Source organism: Entelurus aequoreus, linkage group LG08 (assembly GCF_033978785.1).
Source record: "Entelurus aequoreus isolate RoL-2023_Sb linkage group LG08, RoL_Eaeq_v1.1, whole genome shotgun sequence".
Lineage (NCBI taxonomy): Eukaryota > Metazoa > Chordata > Actinopteri > Syngnathiformes > Syngnathidae > Entelurus > Entelurus aequoreus.
In genome coordinates, this window is record NC_084738.1 from 66,902,261 (window position 1) to 66,926,094 (window position 23,834).

At 33.9% G+C, this 23,834-nt stretch overlaps 1 protein-coding gene across 1 annotated transcript in view; it reads right to left on the reverse strand.

The window, feature by feature from the left end:
• Nucleotides 1-12,852: 12,852 nt before the first annotated feature.
• LOC133656213 (NAD(P) transhydrogenase, mitochondrial-like) overlaps nucleotides 12,853-23,834 on the reverse strand; it is a 72,275-nt gene continuing 61,293 nt past the window's right edge. The window contains exons 19-22 of the mRNA XM_062057124.1: nucleotides 22,712-22,793; nucleotides 18,597-18,715; nucleotides 18,248-18,363; nucleotides 12,853-14,033 (exon numbers count right to left, since the gene is read on the reverse strand). Of these exons, the coding sequence (XP_061913108.1) occupies nucleotides 13,890-14,033; nucleotides 18,248-18,363; nucleotides 18,597-18,715; nucleotides 22,712-22,793 (461 nt within the window). The 3' untranslated portion in view covers nucleotides 12,853-13,889. The remainder of the gene's footprint in view (nucleotides 14,034-18,247; nucleotides 18,364-18,596; nucleotides 18,716-22,711; nucleotides 22,794-23,834) is intronic.

Below are 23,834 nucleotides of genomic sequence, written 5' to 3' on the forward strand. Positions count from 1 at the left end.
TGAACAGTAAAAAGGTCATTAGTGTTGCTAGCTGGCCAGGCTAGTGCTTCTACATTTTATCTCCCGCTGTCCTCGTGCAAATGTCTTTCGGGAAAGTGCGCTGGTTCCCACAAGCCTGACCGTGGGGGCTTTAAGGACAAAGTTGCTGCTTGTTTCAAACGCTTCTTTGAAACACGCCTTGGATTTCATTGCTTTTTGTTGCCGGAACATTGAACCTAACTCAACAAACTCCACAAAAGGGAGTCGCCATATTTAACGAAGATTGTCTTTTTTTAAAAGGGTTCATATTATACAAAAAACACCTTTGTCCCTTTTGGCACCCGTCTTTGTATATTTGGGATCGCCATGGGTGCCAAAAATGTTATGCACGTGAAGTATGCCAGCGGTAGTGTTGTCCCGATACCAATATTTTGGTACCGGAAAGTCCAGATGTTAGGACCATGCACCTTCTGTCCCTCATGAAAGTCCAGATGTTAGGACCATGCACTTTCTGTCCCTCATAAAAGTCCTGATGTTAGGACCATGCACCTTCTGTCCCTCATGAAAGTCCAGATGTTAGGACCATGCACCTTCTGTCCCTCACGAAAGTCCTGATGTTAGGACCATGCACCTTCTGTCCCTCATGAAAGTCCAGATGTTAGGACCATGCACCTTCTGTACCTCATGAAAGTCCAGATGTTAGGACCATGCACCTTCTGTCCCTCATGAAAGTCCAGATGTTAGGACCATGCACTTTCTGTCCCTCATGAAAGTCCTGATGTTAGGACCATGCATCTTCTGTCCCTCATGAAAGTCCAGATGTTAGGACCATGCACCTTCTGTCCCTCATGAAAGTCCTGATGTTAGGACCATGCACATTCTGTCCCTCATGAAAGTCCAGATGTTAGGACCATGCACCTTCTGTCCCTCATGAAAGTCCAGATGTTAGGACCATGCACCTTCTGTCCCTCATTAAAGTCCAGATGTTAGGACCATGCACCTTCTGTCCCTCATGAAAGTCCTGATGTTAGGACCATGCACCTTCTGTCCCTCATGAAAGTCCCAGATGTTAGGACCATGCACTTTCTGTCCCTCATGAAAGTCCTGATGTTAGGACCATGCACCTTCTGTCCCTCATGAAAGTCCTGATTGTAGGACCATGCACCTTCTGTCCCTCATGAAAGTCCAGATGTTAGGACCATGCACCTTCTGTCCCTCATGAAAGTCCCAGATGTTAGGACCATGCACCTTCTGTCCCTTGTGAAAGTCCTGATGTTAGGACCATGCACCTTCTGTCCCTCAAGAAAGTCCAGATGTTAGGACCATGCACCTTCTGTCCCTCATGAAAGTCCTGATTGTAGGACCATGTACCTTCTGTCCCTCATGGAAATCCAGATGTTAGGACCATGCACCTTCTGTCCCTCATGAAAGTCCAGATGTTAGGACCATGCACCTTCTGTCCCTCATGAAAGTCCAGATGTTAGGACCATGCACCTTCTGTCCCTCATGAAAGTCCAGATGTTAGGACCATGCACCTTCTGCCCCTCATGAAAGTCCAGATGTTAGGACCATGCACCTTCTGCCCCTCATGAAAGTCCAGATGTTAGGACCATGCACCTTCTGTCCCTCATGAAAGTCCAGATGTTAGGACCATGCACCTTGTGTTCCTCATGAAAGTCCAGATGTTCTTCCTGCACAGGGATGATTTCACGTGCACAAAGTAGTGTAAACAATATGTCTGACTGGACGCCTTCTTTCTGCTGCGTTTACTACAACAATAAAAACATTTGCCGCCATTTGTAAGGGAAAATACGTTCAGACATTTTGTGGCAAATTCCGATAAAAATGCAGAGGGAGATGACAAAAGAAAGGACGTGGTGGAGTCCTGCCTCGTAGATTCACGTCCGAATCGCATTTGTTATTCATCCCAATTCTGAACCGATTTATCATCTTCAAAAATCGATTAAAAAAAAATTTAATTATTTAAAAAAAAAAAAAAAAAGAAAATATTTAAAAAGAAAAAAAAAGGTATATATATATATATATATATATATATATATATATATATATATATATATATATACAGTATATATAATCATTAATTTCAAAAATCGATTTAAAATAAAAAATAAATAAATGTTATTAATTTTTGAAAATGATGAATGACTTCATGTACACAAAATGAAATAAATACAACTTGTAGTTCAGTTGTTTTTGTGTCGGGGTGTTGTTATTCATCCTGATTCTAAACCCAGTCATCATTTTCAAAAATCGATCAAAGAAAAAAAAAAAAGAAAAAAATATAAATTTTAAATCGAAGAAAATAACCAAACAAATAAAAGAAAATAAATATATGTATATAATTTATATAATCATGAATTTCTATTAAATAAAAACAATACAAGAATTATAATTTTGATGTTTTTTTTTATAAAAAAAAACATTTATATATATATATATATATATATATATATATATATATATATATATATATATATATATATATATATATATATATATACACAGTATACATATGTTAATGTTTTTCATTTAATAGATTTTTGAAATTTATGATTAGATAAATTTAAATATATATATATATATATATATAGTGATGTATTTAATTTTTTCCTTCGATTTAAAAATATATATATATATTTTTTGATCGATTTTTGAAAATGATGACTGGGTTTAGAATCAGGATGAATAACAACACCCCGACACAAAAACAACTGAACTACAAGTTGTATTTATTTCATTTTGTGTACATGAAGTCATTCATCATTTTCAAAAATTAATTAAAACATTTTTTTTATTTTAAAATCCATCCATCCTTTTTCTACCGCTTGTCCCTTTCGGGGTCGCCGGGGGTGCCGGAGCCTATCCCAGCTGCACTCGGGCGGAAGGCGGGGTACACCCTGGACAAGTCACCACCTCATCGCAGGCATTCAAAGTGTTCCAACTTCAAACTGTTCAGCCTATTCAGGACTCAATCCACTCTATTTATATAGCACATTTAAACAACATGTTTCCAAAGTGCTGCACAACAATATTAAAAACAATATTCAATAAATATGATTAAAAACGATTTTAAAGGGTAAAACCAATGGAAACAGTAAATAGAAATCAAAATTAAAAACAAAACAAACAAAAAAACAGAAAAATAAAATAAATAAATTAAATTAAATTTAAAATAATTCCCAGAATTCCAGGTTTTACGGGACATTTTTCCCATTCAAAATGAATTGGACATTTTTCAAACTTCCACCATTTCCACATTTTTCCAAACGATTCAAAGCATTCCACCTTCAACACATTCCACTCATCCTGGAAATTCAAACTACCTTTTTTACAAGTTCCAAAAAATATCCCAGGATTTTCCAGAATTCCTAATTTTCCAAAGACCTATTTTCACCCTTTTTTCTGGAGACTACTACTCCCACATTTTTCAACCCACTTCAACCGTTCCAAACATTCCTCTTAATCAGGACAATTTCCAGGTTTTCCCGAAATTCCAGCAATTCCGTAATACCATTTCTCAATTCAACATGTTACTACCTCAACATTTCTCAACCTATTTGGAAAATTCCAACCCCAACCATTTCAACTCATTCAAGTTTTTTTTTTGTTTTTACCATTTTCAAAACAATTCCAGATTTTCCCCAAATTTCCCTAATACCATTTACTACTTCAACATTTCTTGAGCGATTTAAACAATTCCAACACCAACCAATTCAGCTCATTCAGGACATTCATGCTCTTAATCATTTTAAAAAAAAAACAATTTTCCCAAAATTTCCAGGAAGTTCCCATTGAAATGAATGGGACCTTTTTCCAAGTTGCGCAATTCCCACATTTTTCAAGCTATTCAAAGCATTCCACTTCAACACATTCCACTCATCCTGGACATTCAAACTATCATTTTTGCAAGTTTTAAAAAATTCCAGGATTTCCCAGAATTCCTGTTTTTCCAAAGACATATTTTCACCCTTCTTTTCTGGAGACTTTCCAACCAACGTCAACTGTTCCACCGTCCAAACATTCCTCTTAATCAGGACAAATTCTCGGTTTTCCCGAAATTCCAGGAATTCAGTAATACCATTCCTCAATTCAACGTGTTATACCTCAACATTTCTCAACCTATTTGGAAAATTCCAACCCCAACCATATCAACTCATTCAAGTTTTTTTCTTACCATTTTCAAAACAATTCCAGATTTTCCCCAAATTTCCCTAATACCATTTACTACTTCAACATTTCTTGAGCGATTTAAACAATTCCAACACCAACCAATTCAGCTCATTCAGGACATTCATGCTCCTAATCATTTTTATTTTTTTTTAAATCCAGCTTTTCCCAAAATTCCCAAATTTCCAGGAAGTTCTCATTGAAATTAATGGGACATTTTTTTAAGTTGCACCATTCCCACATTTTTCAAGCTATTCAAAGCATTCCACTTCAACACATTCCACTCATCCTGGACATTCAAACTATCATTTTTTCAAGTTTAAAAAAATTCCAGGATTTTCCAGAATTCCTGTTTTTCCAAAGACATATTTTCACCCTTCTTTTTTGGAGACTACCCCTCCCACATTTTCCAACCCACTTCAACCGTTCCACCGTCCAAACATTCCTCTTAATCAGGACAAATTCTCGGTTTTCCCGAAATTCCAGGAATTCAGTAATACCATTCCTCAATTCAACGTGTTATACCTCAACATTTCTCGACCTATTTGGAAAATTCCAATCCCAACCATTTCAACTCATTCAAGTTTTTTTTTTTTTTTTAACATTTTCAAAACAATTCCAGATTTTCCCCAAATTTCCCTAATACCATTTACTACTTCAACATTTCTTGAGCGATTTAAACAATTCCAACACCAACCAATTCAGCTCATTCAGGACATTCATGCTCTTAATCATTTTCAAAAAACCCAATTTTCCCAAAATTTCCAGGAAGTTCCCATTGAAATGAATGGGACCTTTTTCCAAGTTGCGCAATTCCCACATTTTTCAAGCTATTCAAAGCATTCCACTTCAACACATTCCACTCATCCTGGACATTCAAACTATCATTTTTTCAAGTTTAAAAAAATTCCAGGATTTTCCAGGATTCCTGTTTTTCCAAAGACATATTTTCACCCTTCTTTTCTGGAGACTACCCCTCCCACATTTTCCAACCCACTTCAACTGTTCCACCGTCCAAACATTCCTCTTAATCAGGACAAATTCTCGGTTTTCCCGAAATTCCAGGAATTCAGTAATACCATTCCTCAATTCAACGTGTTATACCTCAACATTTCTCGACCTATTTGGAAAATTCCAATCCCAACCATTTCAACTCATTCAAGTTTTTTTTTTTTTTTTACCATTTTCAAAACAATTCCAGATTTTCCCCAAATTTCCCTAATACCATTTACTACTTCAACATTTCTTGAGCGATTCAAACAATTCCAACACCAACCAATTCATCTCATTCAGGACATTCATGCTCCTAATCATTTTTTTTATTTTTTAAATCCAGCTTTTCCCAAAATTCCCAAATTTCCAGGAAGTTCTCATTGAAATTAATGGGACATTTTTTTAAGTTGCACCATTCCCACATTTTTCAAGCTATTCAAAGCATTCCACTCATCCTGGACATTCAAACTATCATTTTTTCAAGTTTAAAAAAATTCCAGGATTTTCCAGGATTCCTGTTTTGCCAAGGACATATTTTCACCCTTCTTTTCTGGAGACTACCCCTCCCACATTTTCCAACCCACTTCAACTGTTCCACCGTCCAAACATTCCTCTTAATCAGGACAAATTCTCGGTTTTCCCGAAATTCCAGGAATTCAGTAATACCATTCCTCAATTCAACGTGTTATACCTCAACATTTCTCAACCTATTTGGAAAATTCCAACCCCAACCATTTCAACTCATTCAAGTTTTTTTGTTTTTTTACCATTTTCAAAACAATTCCAGATTTTCCCCAAATTTCCCTAATACCATTTACTACTTCAACATTTCTTGAGCAATTTAAACAATTCCAACACCAACCAATTCAGCTCATTCAGGACATTCATGCTCCTAATCTTTTTTCTTTTTTTTTAAATCCAGCTTTTCCCAAAATTACCAAATTTCCAGGAAGTTCTCATTGAAATTAATGGGACATTTTTTTAAGTTGCACCATTCCCACATTTTTCAAGCTATTCAAAGCATTCCACTTCAACACATTCCACTCATCCTGGACATTCAAACTATCATTTTTTCAAGTTAAAAAAAAGTTCCAGGATTTTCCAGGATTCCTGTTTTTCCAAAGACATATTTTCACCCTTCTTTTCTGGACACTACCCCTCCCACATTTTCCAACCCACTTCAACTGTTCCACCGTCCAAACATTCCTCTTAATCAGGACACATTCTCGGTTTTCCCGAAATTCCAGGAATTCAGTAATACCATTCCTCAATTCAACGTGTTATACCTCAACATTTCTCGACCTATTTGGAAAATTCCAACCCCAACCATTTCAACTCATTCAAGTTTTTTTTTTTTTTTACCATTTTCAAAACAATTCCAGATTTTCCCCAAATTTCCCTAATACCATTTACTACTTCAACATTTCTTGAGCGATTTAAACAATTCCAACACCAACCAATTCAGCTCATAATCATTTTTTAAAATCCAGCTTTTCCCCAAAATTCCCAAATTTCCAGGAAGTACCCATTGAAATGAACGGGACCTTTCTCCAAGTTGCGCAACTCCCACATTTTTCAACCGATTCAATTCATTCCACCTTCAACACACTCAATTCATCCTGGAAATTCAAATAACCATTTTTCCACGTTCAACAAATTTCCAGGAGTTCCTGTTTTTTTCTAACCTAATTTCCAACCTTTTTTACTGCAGTGTTTTGACACTGTCCAAACATTCCTCTTAGTCAGGACAAAAAAACGAGTTGGTTGAAGGACTTAAAAAATTCCCGGTTTTCCCGAAATTCCATTTTTTAAATTAAAAACGGTTACTACTTCAACATTTCTTGAGCGATTTAAACAATTCCAACACCAACCAATTCAGCTCATTCATGCTCATAATCATTTTTTTAAATCCAGCTTTTCCCCAAAATTCCCAAATTTCCAGGAAGTACCCATTGAAATGAACGGGACCTTTCTCCAAGTTGCGCAACTCCCACATTTTTCAACCGATTCAATTCATTCCACCTTCAACACACTCAATTCCTCCTGGAAATTCAAATAACCATTTTTCCACGTTCAACAAATTTCCAGGAGTTCCTGTTTTTTCCTAACCTAATTTCCAACCTTTTTTACTGCAGTGTTTTGACACTGTCCAAACATTCCTCTTAGTCAGGACAAAAAAACGAGTTGGTTTAAGGACTTAAAAAATTCCCGGTTTTCCCGAAATTCAATTTTTTTAATTAAAAACTGTTACTACTTCAACATTTCTTGAGCGATTTAAACAATTCCAACACCAACCAATTCAGCTCATTCATGCTCATAATCATTTTTTTAAATCCAGCTTTTCCCCAAAATTCCCAAATTTCCAGGAAGTACCCATTGAAATGAACGGGACCTTTCTCCAAGTTGCGCAACTCCCACATTTTTCAACCGATTCAATTCATTCCACCTCCAACACACTCAATTCCTCCTGGAAATTCAAATGACCATTTTTCCACGTTCAACAAATTTCCAGGAGTTCCTGTTTTTTTCTAACCTAATTTCCAACATTTTTTACTGCAGTGTTTTGACACTGTCCAAACATTCCTCTTAGTCAGGACAAAAAAACGAGTTGGTTTAAGGACTTAAAAAATTCACGGTTTTCCCGAAATTCCATTTTTTAAATTAAAAACTGTTACTACTTCAACATTTCTTGAGCGATTTAAACAATTCCAACACCAACCAATTCAGCTCATTCAGGACATTCATGCTCATAATCATTTTTTTAAATCCAGCTTTTCCCCAAAATTCCCAAATTTCCAGGAAGTACCCATTGAAATGAACGGGACCTTTCTCCAAGTTGCGCAATTCCCACATTTTTCAACCGATTCAATTCATTCCACCTTCAACACACTCAATTCATCCTGGAAATTCAAATACCGGTAACCATTTTTCCACGTTCAACAAATTTCCAGGAGTTCCTGTTTTTTCCTAACCTAATTTCCAACCTTTTTTACTGCAGTGTTTTGACACTGTCCAAACATTCCTCTTAGTCAGGACAAAAAAACGAGTTGGTTGAAGGACTTAAAAAATTCCCGGTTTTCCCGAAATTCCATTTTTTTTAATTAAAAACTGTTACTACTTCAACATTTCTTGACCGATTTAAACAATTCCAACACCAACCAATTCAGCTCATTCAGGACATTCATGCTCTTAATCATTTTTCAAAAAAACCCAATTTTCCCAAAATTTCCAGGAAGTTCCCATTGAAATGAATGGGACCTTTTTCCAAGTTGCGCAATTCCCACCATTTTTCAAGCTATTCAAACCATTCCAACATCAACACATTCCACTCATCCTGGACATTCAAACTAACACTTTCCCAAGTTCAAAACCAAAATTCCGGTTCTCCTGGAAATTCAAACTCTTCAACATTCCAACATTCAAACTACATTCTGTCAGCGTTTCACTTCAACTTCGGCTTTGGAACATTCACACCTCATCTAGTTATCATTTTAATACCAAATAATACAAAGCGGGAATTGTTTCGAATGGAGAAACAATTCTTAATTGAATCGTCACCCAAGAATGTGAATCCTAAGGAATCGTTCGGTGCCCAAAGGTTCACATCCTACTATCAATGTGATGTTGGACGCCATGACCATCATCCCTTCTTTGGATGCTAGCAACAAGGACCATGCCTTAACATCTACTGCCTCGTACTGGTCACAGTGCACACTGCTGATTGCATGAACGCAGCATGGAGGCTTTTATGTTGCTGAGAAGATAAGAACATGTCTGAGTGCTACTTGTGAGGAGATGAAGTGGCCCTCATGGCACGCATGCCGTCATCAATCTATCTGCCCGCTCATCTCTGCGGGCATCATCTTCATCATCATCATCTTCATCATCACACCGCAATCGGAGCGCCTGAAGTCGCCTCTTTGCTGATGAATGTCATCACGCCAGGTGAAGATGTCACACACACACACACTGTTGTGTCACTTCAGACAGTAACGTAACCCCATGACACACACACACACACACACACACACATTTTTGTATTTCTTACCTTCTTGGGACCTGAGAAAAAGGTACAGCTTTTAAGATTTTTTGGGGGGGGGAATTTTTTGTTTTTAATCTTCATTATTTACTTCAAGTTATTAAAGTATGTCTCTGTATACATATATTCATATATTTTTTTTTAATTAATCTTGGCCAAAGGGGGTGCATTTCAATTTCCTACACACACTTGTTACATATTTGACCATAATACAATTGTATTATTACATATAATAATGCACACACAGTAAATATAATGTACATAAAAGGACAAATATTTAAAAATATGTCAGAAAAATTAATATATGTAAATGTTAAACTTATATTTATTTCTTAAATAATTAGACACAAAAATATATATTTGCAATTGAACAAATATATGTTATCAATTTCTTTAGTTACATTTTTTCTAAATAAAATGAAGGGGAAAAAACATCAAAATACAGTACTATATCAACATAAGGTTATTTACTTTATTTAATAATGTCCTGCCCAGCTTCTCAACATAAGGTTATTAATAAAATATATATTTTGTTAGTATTTTTTTAAATGCAGGTTGTTTTTCCAAAATAAAACAAGTTTTCCAAAAAATACATATATTTTTTTTTTTTTCAAATTCATAGGTTTTATTTTTGCAAATCCAAATAATAAATGGGGAATATATATTTAAAACCAGTATTATATAAAACGGAAAACAGTAGATACATACAGTATATACTATTTAAAAAATATATATTTTACTTTTTACATTTAAATGAGAAATACATATTAAAGTATTATGTAAAAATGACTAATTAATAAAACATAAAAAAGTCATGTTTTAATTCCAAAATATTTATTATAAATATTTGTTATGAGAAATACAGTAAAAAAAAATCAAAAGCTAAAAAAAGCTAGGATATATTAATTTGTACTAGTATGTTTTAATTTATAATCAAAATACCCAAATAACAGAAATACGGTAATATATTATGTAACATTAGTTATGTTGATAATAAAATAGGTTTGATTTTTATTTTATTTATAATCATACCTAAAACAATGAATAAAAGAAATATACAAATACAATATTATATTTTTATGTAAATCAGCAAAATATTTGTATTACATTTTCTAAATGGACACAAACTTCTACTTATAGATTTCATTTGATCAAATAAAAATGTGATTGCCACCATCTTTGTACATTTCACTGTCCAGATCTTAATATTGCTGTTAGCATGCTAACATTAGCATGATAACTTTTTGTGCTAAATTTGCAGCTGTTTATTCCTGAGTCATTTAACTTGGTGCGTGACACTTGTAAGCTGTTAGCTTGCAAACATTAGCATGCTAACATTAAAGTGGTAACTTTTTTTTTTTTAGCTAATTGTACTCTTTTTTTCCCTCTATTTCCCCAGCCACACACCTTAGTCATATAACTCGGTAGCTATTATCGTTCCCTTGTTAGCTTGCTAACATTAGCATGCTAACTTTTTGAGCTAGTTTTGCAACCGTTTAAGCCAGAGTCATATAACTTGCTATGTGACACTTGTAAACTGTTAGCATGCTAACTTTAGCATGCTAACTTTTTCATTTAATTTCACACTTTTTTCTCTCTATTTCCGCAGCCACACACCTTAGAGTCATATAACTTGCTATGTGAAACATGCTAACTGTCATCATGCTAACGTTAGCACACATGTTAAATGTTAACAATTTTGTGTAAGCACGCTAACGTTTTAGGCTAATTTTGTACAGTTCCACCTACAACTTGTGTGTATTTGAATAACCTGCACAGCTTAGTGAATAAAACAACACTAAGTAGTGTAAATACAAGTTTATTCTTGTTCTTGTTAGGGTCGATGCTCTATGATTTGACCGAAGCGGAAAAGAACATTCACAGTCATTTTCTAGATCTTTCCCTTATTATTTATCACTGACATCCATAATAAAATTGAGGCTTCTACAAAAATACTTTCCGGAACAAGAAGAAGAAAAAAAAGGGCAGAATGTTCACAAAACATTGGAGCAAAACCCTCTTTTAGTTGGACTCTTTACAGTTGTTGAAATATCACACGCCACTTCCTGGATGCAACTTAAATAGGAGAAAAGGACAGCAAGCTGAGGTCAGGTGAGTTTCCAGGAATGGAAAGGAAATTGGAAAAATGGTCGTCAAGACGAGGAAAAGTAGGATTGGTCGCGGGCGGAGGATCAGCAACATGGCGGGCCTCCAACTTCTTTTCTTATTGAGAAGAATAACCCATCCATAACGTGTCTACCATGTTTGGCTTCTTTGGGCAGGAAAAGGAAACCAAAATAAAAAATGTTGATACGTAAATATTACCCGGATATTTCAGCACGAGAGGCTTTTTTAAAAAAATATGTTGTTTTTTTACGGTAAAAATGTTTTTTTTTTCTTATCGAGGAAAATAAGAAAATCATGCTTACATTACTTTTTGCATTATATTAATTAATATTATTATGCGTTGTCTACCTCGTACATTTGTATGTCTTGCCTGAAATAAATGAATAAATGAAAAAAAATATATATATAAAAAAAAATGAACCCATCCATAACGTTTCTACGATGTTTGGCTTCTCTGGGCAGGAAAAGGAAACCAAAACTAAAAATGTTTGGATAAAAGACAAAATGATCCGTAAAGATTATCTTGATATTGCTTTTTTTAAAATATTGTGTAGTTTTTTTTTTTATGGTATTTTTTTCTTATTGAGGAGAATAACTATCCATAACGTGTCTACCATGTTTAGCTTCTCTGGGCAGGAAAAGGAAACCAAAATAAAAAATGTTGACTCGTAAAGATTATCCGGATATTTCAGCATTAGAGGCTTTTTAAAAAAATATTGTCGTTTTTTTTACGGTAAACATTTTTTTTCTTCTTATCGAGGAACATAAGAAAATCATGCTTACCTACTGTACATTACTTTTTGCATTATATTAATTAATATTATTATGCTTTGTCTACCTGGTACTTTTTTATGTCTTGCCTGAAATAAATTAATAAATGAAAAAAAAAAAAAAAAAAAAAAAAAAAAAGAACCCATCCGTAACGTTTCTACGTAGTTTGGCTTCTCTGGGCAGGAAAAGGAAACCAAAACTAAAAATGTTTGGATGAAAGAGAAAATGATCCGTAAAGATTATCTTGATGCATGAGAAGCTTTTTTAAAATATTGTGTCGTTTTTTTGACGGTATAACTATTCATAACGTTTCTACCATGTTTAGCTTCTCTGGGCAGCAAAGGAAACTAAAATGATTTGTAAAGATTATCTGGATATTTTTTATTTGAACATTTTAACGGTAAAAATGCAATTTTCTCCGTGATGTATTTTTGACGTCTGCTGATAAAAAGTAATCCTGCAAAGCTCCACTAGGGGGCGTGTCACGGTGCAACTTTCTCCGATACCACGTCGATGTCGGAGCCTCGAGAATTGGCCGATACGATAACCAGCAGGAATCGCGCAGTAGGGAGGGGTTTCGTTATAGCCCCACTCATTACCGCTTACCCGACACACGAAACGTGACACATCTGTCCACTTCACAGTAGAGGGTGGAGTATCTCAAAACGTGTTTGGTGGCACTTTCCAACAACAGTTGCCAAGTCGAGTGGCGCTTTCCGTCATTTTCAGCGGACTGCATCGCAAAATAACCCCCCCCCCCCGCCCCCCTCTTCCTCTCACGCGAGATCCGCCCAGAAATGTGGTCACGTGTTTGTATTATTCAGTAGTGTGGAATGTTAGAAATGAGTCAGAAAACAATGCTAACCTTTTTATTATTAACCGTCTGGAATGGGCTTATGCAGTCCTTTTAAAATGAAGCGGAGTGGTCATTTTGTTTTCCCGCAATAAATTATCAAGTTAAGCTCACGTTGAATGATGCGGACACGTTTGTTACTGTACGCAAAAGCAACACGCGACTAGAAGGGTTTCATTCATGTTGACAAATGTGCCGTTTTAATGCTCAACGATTGACACCTACTAGTCTAGCTTGTGTTGCTATTGTGCGCTTAGCTGTTGCGTAGCTGCTCGCTCCTAGCAGTAGCCTACAGCCTAGCTTGTTGACCTTTTTTTTTTTGATTGAACACGACCCGCTCTGTATCGGACATTTTTTACAAGCGATACTTGTTTTATTTCCGCTGACGTGTACACCAGCACTTGTTAGGCAAAAGTAAGCAACAGTTATAAAAGAGTATTGCTGATTATTGACACAAGTGTGTTCAAATTGAGACAAAAAAAACAAAACAAAGCAAAAATTAATTCTCTAGCGATTTTTTGACCATTTGGTTAAAAAAAAAAAAGAGTAATTTCACACAACTAATTTCCTAATTAGCATAAATGCACTAATAAACGCCTCGTGGCTTGCGGCTGCGGCCGTAGGCAACCTCCCGAAGTAGCTGCGTCCGGGTGCAGCTTTGAAAACGCTGCGCTGTGTCGCCCAAATGTTTTGTTTTGGTTTGGTCGCCACGGCAACGCAACCGCGGACCCGACAACGGAACGTGGCTCCACTTTCTCATGCACTCCGCATCATCGTGCTCTTTCCTTAATTGGAGCGTTTCGCTTGACAAGAGACTTCTCCTTCATGTAAAGAAAAGAAGAAAAAAAACCTTCATGTGTGCCATGACAGTAAAGATGTTGCTGTGTCAGCACAAAGGGAGGGGGGAGGGGGGACGGGGGGGGGTAAGGGGGGCGGGCCTTACTGGACCTCGCGCACTTTGCCGTGCAGGGCGTCGCACGTCTTCTTGGCGTCGCCTAGCAACATGGCGGTGTTGGGCTTGTAGAAGATGGGGTTGTCCACGGCGGCGTAGCCCACGCCCAGGGAGCGCTTCATCACCACCACCTGCAGGGGGGGGTCATTGTTAACGTTGTTGCGCCCTGCAAAGTGTTTGCACTCTAAGTTGTGCGCTTGTGACACAGCTTTCTCATTGACGTGGCTAATGCTAATCAGTAGCATGTATATGGCATATCCCATGCAAGTTAGCATCGAGCTAGCACATTTTGAAAAGTGGAGCCTTTTTGATCAGACACGCTTGCTTACTTTAGAATTTTTATTTTTTTTATTTCATTTTTATTTTAGAAATGATTGTATTTTTTTAACAGCACTTTTGTTTTGAAATTACATTCTTAATTATCATTTTGACATTATTATTCCTTATTTTAACGCTTCACTCTTTTAAATGAAAGTGGATCAATACTTTTGATTGCTTTTTTTGTTATTATCAGGCATGCTTGTGTTGTTGGCATGGAAAATATATGTTTTTAAACATGTCTTTAAATTTCATTTTATTGATTTATTATTTTTCAAATTACTATACTTGTTTTTTTAATGCTCCACTTTTTCTTTTTTAATTAAAGTAGAGCACTACTTTTGAGTGCTTTCTATCAGGCACTCTTGCTTTGTTGGCAGGGTCATGTTTGATTTTAAATATTAGAAATGTCCGATAATATCGGCCTGCTGATATCATCGGCCGATAAATGCTTTAAAATGTAATATCAGAAATTATCGGTATTGTTTTTTTTAAATTATCGGTATCGTTTTTTAAATTTAAAAAAAAATTGTATTTATTAAATCAACATAAAAAACAGAAGATACACTTACAATTAGTGCACCAACCCAAAAAACCTCCCTCCCCCATTTACACTCATTCACACAAAAGGGTTGTTTCTTCCTGTTATTAATATTCTGGTTCCTACATTATATATCAATATATATCAATACAGTCTGCAAGGGATACAGTTATTAATATTAACAATATATCAATATATATCAATACAGTCTGTAAGGGATACAGTTATTAATATTAACAATATATCAATACAGTCTGCAAGAGATACAGTTATTAATATTAACAATATATCAATATATATCAATACAGTCTGCAAGGGATACAGTCCGTAAGCACACATGATTGTCCACTAATAGTACTAACCTTTAACACTTAATTTGACTCATTTTCATTCATGACTAGTTTCTTTGTAACTGTTTTTATATTGTTTTACTTTCTTTTTTATTCAAGAACATTTTTTAAATTTATTTATCTTATTCTATTAATTTTTAAAAAAAGGACCTTATCTTCACCATACCTGGTTGTCCAAATTAGGCATAATAATGTGTTCATTCCACGACTGTATATATCGGTATCGGTTGATATCGGTATCGGTAATTAAGAGTTGGACAATATCGGAATATCGGCAAAAAGCCATTATCGTAATATTAAATATTTATTTATATTATTATTTTATTGTATTTTGTAATGCTCCACTTAACTTCATTAAAGTGCAACATGACTTCTGGTGCTTTGTTGGCTTGGAAAATGATTCATTTTTATTCTATGGAGGTAGTATTTAGTATTTAATAGTAGTATTTAGTAGTAGTATTTAGTATTTAATAGTAGTATTTAGTAGTAGTATTTAGTATTTAATAGTAGTATTTAGTAGTAGTATTTAGTATTTAATAGTAGTATTTAGTATTTAATAGTAGTATTTAGTAGTAGTATTTAGTATTTAATAGTAGTATTTAGTAGTAGTATTTAGTATTTAATAGTAGTATTTAGTATTTAATAGTAGTATTTAGTAGTAGTACTTAGTATTTAGTAGTAGTATTTAGTATTTAGTAGTAGTATTTAGTATTTAATAGTAGTATTTAGTATTTAATAGTAGTATTTAGTATTTAGTAGTATTTAGTATTTAGTAGAAGTATTTAGTAGTAGTATTTAGTATTTAATAGTAGTATTTAGTATTTAGTAGTAGTTTTTAGTATTTAATAGTAGTATTTAGTATTTAGTAGAAGTATTTAGTAGTAGTATTTAGTATTTAATAGTAGTATTTAGTAGTAGTATTTAGTATTTAGTAGTAGTATTTAGTAGTAGTATTTAGTATTTAGTAGTAGTATTTAGCAGTACTATTTAGTATTTAATAGTAGTATTTAGTATTTAATAGTAGTATTTAGTATTTAGTAGTATTTAGTATTTAGTAGAAGTATTTAGTAGTAGTATTTAGTAGTAGTATTTAGTATTTAGTAGTAGTATTTAGTAGTAGTATTTAGTATTTAATAGTAGTATTTAGTATTTAATAGTAGTATTTAGTATTTAGTAGAAGTATTTAGTAGTAGTATTAGTATTTAGTAGAAGTATTTAGTAGTAGTATTTAGTAGTAGTATTTAGTATTTAGTAGTAGTATTTAGTAGTAGTATTTAGTATATAATAGTAGTATTTAGTATTTAATAGTAGTATTTAGTATTTAGTAGAAGTATTTAGTAGTAGTATTTAGTATTTAATAGTAGTATTTAGTAGAAGTATTTAGTATTTAGTAGTAGTATTTAGTATTTAGTAGTAGTATTTAGTATTTAGTAGTAGTATTTAGTAGTAGTATTTAGTATTTAGTAGTAGTATTTAATAGTAGTATTTAGTAGTATTTAGTAGAAGTATTTAGTAGTAGTATTTAGTATTTAATAGTAGTATTTAGTATTTAGTAGTATTTAGTATTTAGTAGTAGTATTTAGTATTTAGTAGTAGTATTTAGTATTTAGAAGTATTTAGTAGTAGTATTTAGTATTTAGTAGTAGTATTTAGTAGTAGTATTTAGTAGTAGTATTTAGTATTTAGTAGTAGTATTTAGTATTTAGTGTTAGTATTTAGTAGTAGTATTTAGTATTTAGTAGTAGTATTTAGTAGTATTTAGTAGTAGTATTTAGTAGTAGGGTTTAGTATTTAGTAGTCATATTTAGTATTTAGTAGTAGTATTTAGTAGTAGTATTTAGTAGTAGTATTTAGAAGTAGTATTTAGTAGTAGTATTTAGTAGTATTGTTTAGTATTTAGTAGTAGTATTTAGTAGTAGTATTTAGTAGTAGTATTTAGTATTTAGTAGTAGTATTTAGTAGTAGTATTTAGTATTTAGTAGTAGTATTTAGTAGTAGTATTTAGTAGTAGTATTTAGTATTTAGTAGTAGTATTTAGTAGTAGTATTTAGTAGTAGTATTTAGTATTTAGTAGTAGTATTTAGTATTTAGTAGTAGTATTTAGTAGTAGTATTTAGTATTTAGTAGTAGTATTTAGTAATAGTATTTAGTATTTAGTAGTAGTATTTAGTAGTAGTATTTAGTAGTAGTGTTTAGCATTTAGTAGTAGTATTTAGTAGTAGTATTTAGTAGTAGTATTTAGTAGTAGTATTTAGTATTTAGTAGTAGTGTTTAGTATTTAGAAGTAGTATTTAGTAGTAGTATTTAGTAGTAGTATTTAGTATTTAGTAGTAGTGTTTAGTATTTAGTAGTAGTATTTAGTAGTAGTGTTTAGTAGTAGTGTTTAGTATTTAGTAGTAGAATTTAGTATTTAGTAGTAGTATTTAGTATTTAGTAGTATTATATTTTTTTTTAATGCTCCACTTTTTTAATGAAGCGGAGTGGTAATTGTTTTTTGTTGCCTTTTTAATTATTATTTTTTTATATATGTATTATTTTTCAAATTATTATTTCTTAACACCCTTTTTTTTTTTTTAATGAAAGTGATTTGTGTGTTTTTTATTAAGTGCTTTTTAATCAGGCATGCTTGGAAAATCACTTTATTTAATATATATATTTTTTATTTATGTTTTTTTTTGTATTATTATTATTTTATAAATTCAATGCTCTACTTTATTTTATCAAACCACTTATGAGTGATTCACACTTTGTTGGCATACACAAATTACTCATTTATATATATTTATATTTATATGTTAGGTCAGGAAAAAACACAAGAGGCTATATCATCCCTACAAGCCTGTTTTGCAGGTTTATTCTCAAATATAAAACCCCCTGACGAGCAGGGAAACCTGCAAAACAGGCTTGTAGGGATGATATAGCCTCTTGTGGGTTTTTTCCTGACCTAACATATATATATATATATATATATATATATATATATATATATATATATATATATATATATATATATATATATATATATATATATATATATATATATATATATATATATATATATATATATATATATATATACATATATATATATATATATATATATGTGTAACATGTGTGTGGGGTTCAGGTGTCTCACCTGCTTGGCCTTCCAGACCTCCAGCACGGGCATCCCAGCGATGATGGAGTTGGGGTCTTCCTGGGCTGCAGAGTTGACCGTGTCGTTGGCGCCGATGACCAGAACCAGGTCTGTGTCTGATTGGACAGACGTGGACACCAAACATTACCCATCAACATCAATCCTCCTTAAAAAAGCTTCTGGAGCTTCTGTTCCTTCATACTGTTAACTATCTGTTGAGCCGCACACGCTGGAAAGGACTAAGACATGTACTTTGCGTTTAAAAGGCAGGACTATCAGCTGTGAGAAGACTTTTATTACGTTTCAATTTCAGAGTTTGTCCACCAGTCATCACGGCTCATGTTCTTACCAGGGAAGTCCTCGTTGATTTCCTCCATCTCCAGGACGATGTCGTAAGGAACGCCGGCCTCGGCCAACAGGACGTTGAGCTGCCCGGGCATGCGGCCCGCTACGGGGTGGATACCGAATCTGTGGAAACATGGCAAAAATAAATGAATCCAGATTCAAAATCTATTCATAATTTTCAAAAATTGTTTTAAAAAAAAATGCTGCATTGTCCTTCCGTTTAGAACTTTTAACCGGAAATACACGAGCCATCCATAGCGTTTCTACCCGCATGGATTCTTCATCCATCACTCCAAGCAACGTGTGTAAGTTTTACAATACAACTAAAACTATTCTTACTTACTAAACCATCCCATTTGTGATGTCTGTAGGAGTGTTGTCATGCTTATTTGTACGTGCTATTGTAACGTAATCAAGCTAGCGTCGTTAGCATTAGCTACTACGCTAACACGTTTACAAGTGTCTGTGTTAGTATTATTAACTTACAATGGCATTCTTTTTGTGTTGTTTCACTTTCACTTATTCGTCAGTGAATTCACCAAAACCTCACCGTAGACTTATTGAGTCCGTTTGGCTGTTTTAATGCCTTAAACCGGAAGTAAAAGAGTCCATAGCATTGCTGTTCAAAAGGATTCTTCATTCATCACTCCAAGAAATGTTTATACGTTTAACAATATAACTAAAACTATTCTTACTTACTAAAGCGTAAAGTTGTCATGCATATTTGTGCGTGCTATCGTAACGTAATCAAGCTAGCGTCGTTAGCATTAGCTACTACGCTAACACGTTTACAAGTGTCTGTGTTAGTATTATTAACTTACAATGGCATTCTTTTTGTGTTGTTTCACTTTCACTTATTCCTCAGTGAATTCACCAAAACCTCACCGTGGACTTATTGTGTCCGTTTGGCTGTTTTAATGCCTTAAACCGGAAGTAAAAGAGTCCATAGCATTGCTGTTCAAAAGGATTCTTCATTCATCACTCCAGGAAATGTTTATCAGTTTTACAATATAACTAAAACAATTCTTACTTACTAAAGCGTAAAGTTGTCAAGCATATTTGTACGTGCTATCGTAATGTAATCAAGCTAGCGTCGTTAGCATTAGCTACTACGCTAACACCTTTACAAGTGTCTGTATTAGTATTATTAACTTACAATGGCATTCTTTTTGTGTTGTTTCACTTTCACTTATTCCTCAGTGAATTCACCAAAACCTCACCGTGGACTTATTGAGTCCGTTTGGCTGTTTTAATGCCTTAAACCGGAAGTAAAAGAGTCCATAGCATTGCTGTTCAAAAGGATTCTTCATTCCTCACTCCAAGAAATGTTTATACGTTTAACAATATAACTAAAACTATTCTTACTTACTAAAGCGTAAAGTTGTCATGCATATTTGTGCGTGCTATCGTAACGTAATCAAGCTAGCGTCGTTAGCATTAGCTACTATGCTAACACCTTTACAAGTGTCTGTTGTTAGTATTATTAACTTACAATGGCATTCTTTTTGTATTGTTTCACTTTCACTTATTCCTCAGTGAATTCACCAAAACCTCACCGTGGAGTTATTGAGTCCGTTTGGCTGTTTTAATGCCTTAAACCGGAAGTAAAAGAGTCCTTAATCAGGACAAAAAACTAAGTGGTTTTTTGAACTGGAAAACTTCCCGGAATTCCATAATACAATTTCTCAATTCAACAAGTTACTACTTCAACATTTTTCAACCAATTTGAAAATGTCAAACACCAAACTCATTCCGAAAATTCAAATGTTTTAGCATTTTAAAAAAAAATCCCGCTTTTCCCGAAATTCCCAAGAAATTCTCATTGAAAAGAATGGGATATTTTTCAAAGTTGCACAATTCCCACATTTTTCAACCGATTCAAACCATTCCACATTCAACTCATCCTGGAAATTTAAACAACCATTTTCCACACGTTTAACAAATTTCCAGGAATTCCTGTTTTTCTCCAACCTTTTGAGTGTGATGATTCCTTTCACATTTTTCAACATTCCTCTTAATCAGGACAAAAAAAACTACGTTGGTTTAAGAACTTGAAAATTTCCCTGTTTTCCCAAAATTCCACAATACCATTTTTCAATTAAAAAACTGTTACTACTTCAACATTTCTTGACAGATTTAAACAATTCCAACACCAACCAATTCAGCTCATTCAGGACATTCATGCGACTCATCATTTAAAAAAAAAAAATCCCGCTTTTCCCAAAATTCCAGGAAGTTTCCATTGAAATGAATGGGACATTTTTCCAAGGTGCACAAATCCCACATTTTCCAACCTATTCAAACCATTCCAACATCAACACATTCCACTCACCCTGGACATTCAAACTATCATTTTTCAAAGTTCAAATAAATTCCAGGAATTCCCAGGATTCCATAACCTGTTTTCAAATTTTCGACTACTCCTTCCACATTTTTCAACCCACTTTAACCGTTCCACCGTCCAAACACTCCTCTTAATCGGGAATTTTGGTTTTCCCGAAATTCCGAAATACAATTTCTCAATTCAACATGTTACTACTTCACATTCCTCGACCAATTTAAAAATGTCAAACACCAAACTCATAACGAAAATTCAAATGTTTTAGCATTTTTAAAAAAAATTCCCGCTTTTCCCGAAATTCCCAAGAAATTCTCATTGAAAAGAAAGTGATATTTTTCAAAGTTGCACAATTCTCACATTTTTCAACCGATTCAAACCATTCCACATTCAACTCATCCTGGAAATTTAAACAACAATTTTCCCACGTTTAACAAATTTCCAGGAATTCCTGTTTTTTTCTAATCTTATTTCCAACCTTTTTTTAGCGCTATGACTCCTTCCACATTTTTCAACCCACTTTAACCGTTCCACTGTCCAAACATTCCTCTTAATCAGGACAAAAAAGTAAGTTGTATTTTGAACTGGAAAAATCCCCAGTTTTCCAGGAATTCCGTAATACAATTTCTCAATTCAACATGTTACTACTTCAACATTTCTCGACCAATTTGAAAACGTCAAACATTCCGAAAATTCAAATGTTTTAGCTTTTTTTATTTTAAATTCCCGCTTTTCCCGAAATTTCCAAGAAATTCTCATTGAAAAGAAAGGGATATTTTTCAAAGTTGCACAATTCCCACATTTTTCAACCGATTCAAATAATTCCACTTTCAACATATTTCACTCATCCTGGACATTCAATATCTGAGTAACAAAAATTCCAGGAATTCCGGTTTTCCAAACCCTATTTCCACCCTTTTTTCTGTCAACTACTCCTCCCACTTCAACCGTTCCTCCGTCCAAACATTTCTCTTAATCAGGACAAAAAACAAAGTTGTTTTTTGAACTGGGAAACTTCCCGGTTTTCCAGGAATTCCGTAATACAATTTCACAATTCAACATGTTACTACTTCAACATTCCTCGACCAATTTGAAAATGTCAAACACCAAACTCATTCTGAAAAGTCTAATGTTTTAGCATTTGTTTTTAAAAATTCCCGCTTTTCCAGAAATTCCCAAGAAATTCTCATTGAAAAGAAAGGGATATTTTTCAAAGTTGCACAATTCCCACATTTTTTAACCGATTCAAACCATTCCACCTTCAACTCATCCTGGAAATTTAAACAACCATTTTCCCCATGTTTAACACATTTCCAGGAATTCAGTTTTTTACCAATCTTATTTCCTACCTTTTGAGTGCTTTTTTTCAAACCACTTCAACCCGCTTTTCCAAAATTCCCAAATTTCCAGGAAGTTCCCATTGAAATGAATGGGACATTTTTCCAAGGTGCACAATTCCTACATTTTCCAACCTATTCAAACCATTCCAACATCAACACATTCCACTCATCCTGGACATTCAAACTAACACTTTCCCAAGTTCCAAACAAAATTCCGGTTTTCCTGGAAATTCAAACTCTTCAACATTCAAACTACTCTCACATCCATACTACATTCTGTCAGCATTTCACTTCAACTTCAGCATCGGAACTCTTCTAGTTATTATTATTATTATTATTATTATTATTAAATGCACATTTAGCATCTACTTCTCATCTAACGTAACCAATCAGTTCTTTTGGCTTTTAGGGCAAGATGGAATCAAAGTGAGGTGGACTTACCGGACATTCTTGCCAGCCTCCTGGAGGTTCTTCACCAACTCGGCAATGGGGTACTGAGCCTTGGCGGCACACAGACCGTAACCTGTGGCAGACGTCAACAATTAGCCGCCAAATAAACATGCGACGCCACGTCACAAAAAGATACTCGGGATAGCAGATGACGCTTGGCTGAACGTTAGGCTTCAGGTGGCCAGCAGAGATTGGGGATATGAGCCTTGTCGACACGGTGAACCTCGTAAGATCCGATTACAGCATTAGCTCTTATCTAGCATTAGCTTATAGCTGGCATTATCAAATAGCTCGCATTATCTTATAATTAGCATACTCTTATAGCTAGAATGAGCTTAAAGCTAGCATTAACTCTTATCTAGTATTAGCTTATAGCTGGCATTACCTTATAACTAGCATTAACTCTTATCTAGTATTAGCTTATAGCTGGCATTAGCTTATAACTAGCATTAACTTATAACGAACATACTTTTTTGGCTAAAATTAGCTTATAGCTAGCATTAACTTAAAGCTAGCATTAGCTCATAGCTAGTATTAACTTATAGCTAGCATTCTCATATAGCGAGCATTAGCTAGAATTAGCTTATAGCTTGCATTATTTTATAGCTAGCATTAGCTTATAGCTAGCATGCATGTTTTGTGTAGTTGCTATAAAACTGGGTTTTCTTTGACAAAAAGAGCGTAAAACATTATTTTTTTATACTTTATATCGACAGACAGACCCGAAATTGAGCTTGAGATTTAAGCGTTAAATAATAATAATAATAATAATATTGACATTTTTGGGCACCACAGGATTTGATTCGATTCTTGCAATTCGGAATGGATTCTGGAGTCCAAATCAATACTTGTTTAATAAGATTGGATGCCAGTTGTATGATGAACTATATTCCAGCATGAAATAGAAAAACATCAATTTCTATATTACTTCAAGAAAACTGGTTTTGTTTACTAAAATTCAGGACAGATTTTGAAAGGGAATTATTATTTATTTATTTAAATCGATTTTTGATTAAAAAAAAAAAAATCAATTAGGAATCGTTACACACAAATATCGCGATTCATTCAAAAATATATATTTTTGGCACTTAATATTAATAACACAATATGACTT